Below are 8,818 nucleotides of genomic sequence, written 5' to 3'. Positions count from 1 at the left end.
GGCAATTATATAGAGTTGCAACTTTAATTAAGAGGACAGAGGCCGAGCTTCTATGCGATAGGACTCGTATGTTGTTGACATTGTCTGACGGGAACTTCAACAAAAAGACCAGTCAAGTATAGAGTCTCCAGCCTATAAGAGTTTGAGCTAATTATTATTAATTGGAGATTGTTAGTTTGAAACATTTAGTGATTTGCCTGATCCCTGCAATTATCTAGCTCATAACTGAAATCATTTACGAATCGTTGGTACACGAATCATTTAGGCAAGGCAGCCGGAGGAAAATTCTGTATATGAGATATTTGGTCTCACCAACTCTGTTTTAACAAAGGAAATTCTACATCGTTTGTCAGCTAGTCTAAGACATAGTCACCTATTAGTAAGCGACTGGACCCTATTCGTTGTTCAAGATACTTAAGGCGTAGTACGTCTCAAAACGTCACAATACATGCATTTCGATATATTTCTTCAATCTTTTTAGTCGGGGCCTGCGTGGCCGAGTGGTTAAGATCGCTGACTTCAAATCACTTGCCCCGCATCGATGTGGGCTCGAGCCTCACTCGAGGCGTTGAATTCTTTATGTGAGGAAGCCATCCAGCTGGCTTACGAAAGGTCGGTGGTTCTACCCAGGTGCCCGCTCGTGATGAAATATTGCACGGAGGGGCACCTGGGGTCTTACTCTACCATTAAAGCTGGAAAGTTGCCATATGACCTATCATGTGTCGGTGCGACGATAAATCCAAATAAAAAAAGAAAAAAAAATGAAAAAATACTTTATAGTCATATCAATATTATTGATGGCTGATATTTTCACTAGTACGAATTAATGCATTGTCTCCGACGAATATGTCTATAAAATGTTCATCATCCTTAAATATGTGACATACGTTAGCATTGTTTTTATTTACCCTAAACAGCCTACATGTATATAAATCACAAGAGAACGGTATCGCTTACACGAGTAGGGTGTGTAACTGCTCTGTTTGGATAAAACATAATCAATGCAAGAAAAAATCTCAATACATATTTTCTTTTATTCACAAATTCAACGAAGAAAATCAAGTAGAAAATATTACATTGATTTCTTATTGATGTATTTACTTAAGCTACCTTAGATAAATACATAATTTTTACATTTTCAAAAGCTATTTCTTATCATTCTTATATTTTATCATCTCAATTTACTAAATAAATAATATGCTTATTGCGATAAACTGCTTAAAAGTGTACCGGCTATATTTCCGCAGAGCCCGGCTATAACAAAATCCTGGGGATAACCCTGCCTGCATACATGTATAGCTGAACACAGTACAAATGTGAACTACCAATAAAACACTAGAAGTTTTTTAACAGTCTACTGTTACTGCATGACTTTTAATTATGAATGTAGCCCTACCTACACAATACATTTATATACTTAGTAAAGTTACATATATATGTATTTGGTGAGGATTTTCTACATTATAAGTAAATATGAAAATATAAAATATTTTTGTGTAAGATAGCCATTTGGATATCTTTGAATATTTCTCCAAATATTTTGGAAAAAGTAATTTTAGCAGTACTGTGTTATAAAATACAAATGTGAAAATTGTTCAAAAATATTTAAAAACACTATTGCAAAGAATTAGACCATAACGCGTTCAGATCCAGATCTGCTTTCAGTTGCTAAATTATGTTTTAAATTGAAATCATTTGCCAAAGATGTAATAAAATGTAAAAGCACAAAAGTATTTTTTTTATGAAATGAACCATGTAAAATAACTGGATGACGGGTATATAATAATGTTCGCGCTCCAGCGCTTTAGTTGTAAAGCATACCCAAGTGTCAAATATATAGACGGATATAGTAGACACCCGTTTATGAAAGGTAAGATTTAAAATTATTTATCAATTCTCATTATATTTGTTTTACGATTGCAGTAATTACTCGAGTAAAGTTAAGACTATGCGCTGGAAAGAACCACATGCAAGCGATTAAAATGTATGCTAACATGCGCCAATTTATATATTCGAACGTAAATTCAATCATTATATACGTTGTTATAATATACCGCTCCAGCTATTTGTACGCGTACAAATAGCCTGCCAATTCAGCTCGGAATGACAGAGAACATTTAGAGATCTAAAGATCTCGCGTTATCCTATCGATCTCCATAGCCATTCGTCGGCCGCTACCAATGTAATATAGTTGTCAGTTATTGCGACTGATAAGAAGCCCACGGTCACGGATAGATTATAAGAAAATTAAATTACTGTTATGTTGCTTAAAATGGACTTTAAAACCGTAAACAGGTTGCTGTTGGTCATAATAGATATTTGGTCTCGTTAAAATATTAACATCGCCAAAGGCATTAATTTATATTTAGCAAAATCGACACATATTTGCATTTGGCAAATGAATATCGTGTAATAATATTAATTATTTGCATAACATGGCGTTCATATTCACATTAAATGCATTTCAAACCCTTAATTCCTTACAATATTTAAATCTTTTATTCTTAGCAGATGGTATTAATTTATCAAACATTCTCAAATTTGGCCACTTTAGTTTTAGCAAATACTTTACACGTAAGTTCACATATTTAGAGCAAGTTATACAACACTTAAATTACATTTTTGATATATTCTTTGATTCCTTGCTATACCACTTCATCTTCCTGTTTCAATAAATAAAAACGGGAAGATATCTTTAAAGGTCCATAATGCTTTACATTTTTATCTTAAAAACAGACGAAACAGCTTTCCAGGTAGATGTTATGTGTACTTACATGGTTAGAAAAAACACTATTTAATATTGCACATGAACTGTTACAATTAGAGTCATAAAGGGGGGCAATAAAAATAATAAATTAAATAAGACATTCTAGTATATTCAGTAATATTCAAAACTTTGAGAAATGTTAAAGAAAGCAATTATTAGAAAAAAGTATTTAAAAAGAAATTAATGTATTTTATGTTCATAAAGGATAATGTGGCAGCCACAATTTATACAAAGGCATTACGAGTCTTTAACATTATACACCATTTTCAAACACCATTTTCAAACAGAGTCTGAGGGAGGACTTTGTCTCCCATTTAAGTTCTTGAAATATATGCTTTAAAAGTGGAGAACATGTGACGTTTACAACAGTTTATAAAATTAGACTGCTTTATCACATGTTTTGACGTTCTAGGAGTGACATAAAGCCATTACATAATTTTGGAATAATGATGAGACGTTGGTCGAATTGATTTGCTATATAATAGGTAAAGGAAGAAGATATGATTTTTGTGTTTCAGTATGAAAACATAATATGTTAAAAAATTTATATTACATCTGTGCCTTTCCGCGATCCGCACAATTTATAATTTTAATCATTCAATATGATAAGACACTCGCGTAATAACCCCTTTTAATTGTTGACTGTCTTATGAAAAAGTAAATGTACTCAAAAACACTTTTCCATGCACCGCCAGACACTTATAAATAAGATTTATATGATACCTATATGATTTCGTTCTGCTTACATGCATGCATACATACACAGGCGTTTTTGGTTGCAAGTTACATTTACATAGAAACTATAACTGTACCCAACAATGAACAAAGCAGCCTTTCTAACACATGATTGCTGCTTGGTATCGAGTTACACAAGGTGAACCAATATAAATGAAAAAAAAAAATGTACTTTTAACGAACACATAATTTATTTTAACAAATATTTGGCAGCTATTTTCAATATTTTATTGCTACCTAAACCTGTTTAGCAGGTAAAACCGCTTACAACATTAACAAACGATTTCCTTTTTTACAATAAAAAATTTAAGATCTGAAGAAAAAATGCCGAGATAATTTATTATGTTCCGAGCTTACGGGAGGGTTTAGGTCCTGTGAACAGCTTGTTATTAAACATGAATTGTCTCGGGAAGTTTTAAACAACCCAAATGAAATACGTTTTGGGTTTGTTCGTGACACTTCACGGAAAAATATGTGGGGTCAGTACAATAAATCATACTGACCGAAAATATTTCCAGGAGGGGCACTGACATATCATATAATTGTTTTGTTTTAAAGGCCTAAAACGACATGAAAATCAACTGACCCTCCATAGAAATGTAGTTGGTCACCACGTGACCATCTTTTATCCAATCGTATTTGAGTTAAGAACATATGTTATAGTACTTCTAATGTAATAACATCAACAATTAAAGAAAATGACATCAACGAATTAATATTTCTTTCGAAGAAAACCGCGAAATCTCAAGTCTACGAAATTAAAAGATTTCACAGTATACCTCAACTGAAAATAGTACAATACATGCGAAGGAATAGTTATTATTTAAAGTTATCCAATGCCCCTCTTTCACTAAAAACTATATTCAGGTAATTACTTCGACTGTAGAAAATTTCACCAAATGAATTTAACTTTACTAAATATATAAATTAAATGCAAATGCAGAGCAACATTCATAATGAAATGTCATACAGTAAAAGTCTTTTGTTAAAACTTTCAGTTATTAGTGATGATATACATTTTTATACTGCCTTTAGTTATACATATATTAAGTCTGTACTACTAAAGTATTACTGAATCCATTATTCATCATTACCTCAGTTTATGGTTTTGACAGTATAAGTTCATATGCAGCATTGAAATTAGTGCTTTTCTATAATATATATTATGCTCATTCTATAATTTGGACAGCTGCATTATCTGTTTTAACATACAAGTAAAAGCATTTTGGACCTTTAATGTTCCGTTTTGAAAAAAGCTTGAATACAAAACTCCTCAATGTGGACTTTTATACTTCATTGTTTTAGAAGAGAAAGGAGACGCTTCCTACCAATGGCAGCTACCAAAATTCTGTTGTTCTTCTTCTGTACCATTGTGGCTGCTAACGCCAAAGGTAAGCAATATTATATATCTTATTTGATATGGCTACATATTTGAAAGCCTCATTTTTTTATAGTTTGACATGAATCCTTTACAAAATATTTGGGAACACTACATTTAAGTATTAACTTACAACTGTCACATCCTGTTAGGCGGTGTCGGCGTATACAAATATGTACTAAACTTAGGACTTCTCAAGCTACGCCTTGATATCAGTACAAGATGATAAGCGCCGGATACATGTAATATTGCTGCTCGCTACACGTTAATCTACATGTTTCAGACTTTATTTGATTAATATACATCCGTAATCCGTAATATTTCTAAATACATTTCAAATCACGACCGCTTTCTAACAGCGATAACATCACATCAATACAGCGTAAATGGTTAAAATGAAATATTTCTGCAATAGTAATACAATACAAAAGTGTTTATCATCTCCTTATGAAAATATAATTGAGCCGCACCATGAGAAAACCAACATAGTGGCATCCGCGCAGTCTGGTCAGGATTCATGCTGTTCGCTTTCTAAGCCTACTGCAATTAGAGAAACTGTTAGCGAACAGCATGGATCCTGACCAGATTGCGCGGATGCGCAGGCTGGTCTGGATCCATGCTGGTCGCAAAGCCACTATGTTGGTTTTCTCATTGCGCGGCTCATATCAAATGTCAAGATGTCATTGACCCACTAAAATATATTATTTCTGATGACCTTAAATAGAACGAACGTTCTATTTTACACCCTCTGTGGGGTGAACCATGTTTTAAATATATTACAAAAGATGAATTATTTTATAATAAATTAACCAGTATTTGATTCATCATACAAGTGCGTAAAATTGAATATTCGTATGATTTAAGGTAATAAAAAACAAAACAGTTTTTACTAGCATCAATACTATATCTTAAGTCATTAAATTATTACAGAAAGGTAATGAACACTTTTATTTTGTATCATTTTTGTAGAAATGAGCAATTTAAAACATTTAATTCTTCTCGCTGTGATTGCACTTAAATCGAAATATTACGGGGCTAGTTAGCACAGCCATACGTCCTTTATTTCTTCGGCTAACATGTTGTTCTGAATTTTAACAGCTCAGAAGAGAATAAAACCACATGAACGCTTACCCGTACATGTATGAAATTGCAGCATCTCTATGAGGGAATTTTTAAGTAATTAATATGATTCGCTTTGTAAACTGTATGTAGAGCAGAGCATAGAACGGATTTAATAGTTGTAAATCTGAAAACTGTGATGACATCACTTGTATTTTGTTTTGTTGTGTTTAAAACAAACCGACACGATTTAGGGCATATGTCGACTTTTCACCTCTGAACGGAAAATTTAATGTTCTCCTCCGGACACACGCATACTAGGAGCCTTCATTAAGTTGATATTAACGCAGAACTATTAAATATACGCCAAAGAGCCTCTCCCCTTGCACTTGATATCATCCCAGTAGCTTATACCTGATCTTTGGAGATTTTATAGCAACATATTATAATCATTTACTTTGGTAATGCGGGTATAGCGACACGGAGTACATTGTAAACTATATTAAATTTAGTTTTGCTTTTAAATTTTGATATTTGAAAAAACACCATCGACATATTTTTTACGCTGTAAGGCTTATAGATACAAGATGTCCAGCAATCGTTCTGACATCAAGAAAACAATTTAATAATGATTAATGGAAGCGGTCACTTGAAGGTGAAATGTTAAATTAAAGCTTGTCATCGTCGAAATGTGTCCATCTTGTGGACATTTTGTTTCCTTAAGACAGAATGTTGGTCCGCGCAACGTTGCACGAGATGAAGGTGACTGTCTAAACAATAGTGTCTTGTTAGGACACGACATGATACAAATGCATTTATGATAAATGTGGCCAATCATAACACGAAGAGCATTCTTATAGAAGGGATGTTCAGTTTACGTTGTTAAACGTTTCGACATTATTTTGCAGTTTGAGGTGGTCCGTGCGTGTTTACTGCGCATTTATAAACCGGTTTTATTTACCTTTCCTTACTTTTATAGCTATCAAAATATGCACATTTAACAGAAAATTTAATATAATATTATCCTTTCATATGCTTAGGATGACAGATTTATTAATGCAATTCGAGATCTTTACGATAATCCCATGTATGTGCAGATTTTCACATTATGGGTATTTTATTTTGATTTTGAATATATTTATGAGAAAGCAATTTAATTTTGCTCGTAACATTTGAAATACCACATTGCCCTTGAACATATAATGATAAATATTTATATACATGTCTTGAAATACAAATGAAATGACTCTCCATATTCAGTTAAAAAAATAACAAGTATACGATAATTAAATATATGAGAGAAGTAATAGAGACCGGGTACAGTCAATATCTATTTATATTGTAGTTTATCTCTTTATATAACATTAATAGCATCTTCAAATATGACTCATAAGTCAATATGAATCATACGCAGCTATAACTAAGGAATAAAGTCAGTAATTCGGTCGAAAATATGCTTCCGTGGTGTATTCGAGAAATTCCAAGGTAAAAATATCCCATTTTCCCATTTGTTTCCCCTCATTCGTGTAGAACGAGTGCTTTAATCACACTTTTTCACTGCTAGAATACATTCTGAATGGAATGAGGCGGTTTTCATGTTATTCACCCCATGTGGCAAGTTTTGCAGATCGAAACGGATAAAAGTTTTTTTTTGTTCTATAAAGATACGTACAGACGACCTGAAGTTGTCTTTTTTTTATATGAAACAAAGAAGACCTTCAGCCTTAACGACTGTGACTCACTGCAGACCTGGAGCGCCTGTGTAAGTCTCTTTAATGTTTATGTATATAGTTGTAACCATGGTAATAAAAATCACATTTAACCTCAAGTCAGTATAGTATACATATTACACATTAAATGCGTGCGCACATGCATTTTTACGTATTCTACCGTTCGCTCCAATTGATAACACGTCCGGACAAGCGCAATGAAAACATCGATAATTAATAATCATAATAAACATGAGAAATTCGCTTTCAGATATAATAGGGCAGAGGATCAATCCATATGCACCCAAAAGCAACACAGTTACGGTCAAATATGAAGGAACAGAAAAAGACGCAAGAGAGTTAGCGTCAAGCTTGGGCTTGGAATTTAAAAAGAAGGCAAGTCTAGAGCATGATTCAATTAGTGCTACAAGAATGGAAACTTTGAAAACTTTACATGTCGCCCGAAAAGGCGAAAAAGAAGATGTTGCAGGCTCGATTTGATTGAGGCAAAAATTCGTAGTTTAAGGCAGAATAAAAAGTACAACAATAACAGAAATAAACTTTACCCTGCTAAATTTCTAAAATGGAATAGACCATCATTCAACTTGAGCAGTACCAATTGATATTTGAAGGATGTTCAGTGAAATTTTATTGACTGACTCACTAATGAACAGTGCAAACCAAGATCATGGTCTACACTGTTCGCAAAGGTTAAACAATAAGAATGAATTGGCCGCTATAATATTTCAATTACGTCCGAGACCTGTAGAAATTGACAAGCCGGCCAGTGGTTTGGTGATATACACTTGGTGTCCTAATGACTCTTTTCTTTCCACTGGTCCGTTGCAATCAACTCTGAGCTGATCGACTCTTGACCTTAACGTTTGTGAATACAATAGCGGTATATCTTTTCCATTTTAAAGAACTTTCAAAATTGACTTAAAAGAAGAAAGTTACGAACGTTTTGTTTCCATGACAACAAAACAATAAATCGATTCTTGAAATATATTTTCCTACATTTCCCAACTAGAGCGGAAGAAATTATGTCTTTGGAAACTATAGAACTTCGTCTATTTAAAAGAGTATTTGCTGATTAAAAAATTAGCAGTGTATAAATGACGCCTTTAACACTAAAATGACAGCCTCTGTGGTCAGTCATTTTCTTAATTA

The 8,818-nt window shown here is 33.1% G+C and overlaps 1 protein-coding gene across 1 annotated transcript in view; it reads left to right on the top strand.

Moving 5' to 3' along the window:
- The first annotated feature begins 1,735 nt into the window (after positions 1-1,735).
- The window catches only part of LOC123534595 (neuroendocrine convertase 2-like), a 29,667-nt gene continuing 22,584 nt past the window's right edge, over positions 1,736-8,818 (top strand). Inside the window, exons 1-3 of the mRNA XM_045316907.2 lie at positions 1,736-1,870; positions 4,808-4,893; positions 7,920-8,044. Coding sequence (XP_045172842.2) covers positions 4,833-4,893; positions 7,920-8,044 — 186 coding nt within the window. The 5' untranslated portion in view covers positions 1,736-1,870; positions 4,808-4,832. The remainder of the gene's footprint in view (positions 1,871-4,807; positions 4,894-7,919; positions 8,045-8,818) is intronic.

This window comes from Mercenaria mercenaria, chromosome 12 (assembly GCF_021730395.1).
Source record: "Mercenaria mercenaria strain notata chromosome 12, MADL_Memer_1, whole genome shotgun sequence".
NCBI lineage: Eukaryota > Metazoa > Mollusca > Bivalvia > Venerida > Veneridae > Mercenaria > Mercenaria mercenaria.
Note: the sequence above shows the minus strand (reverse complement) of the source record. Positions and strands in the feature narration are given on the sequence as shown.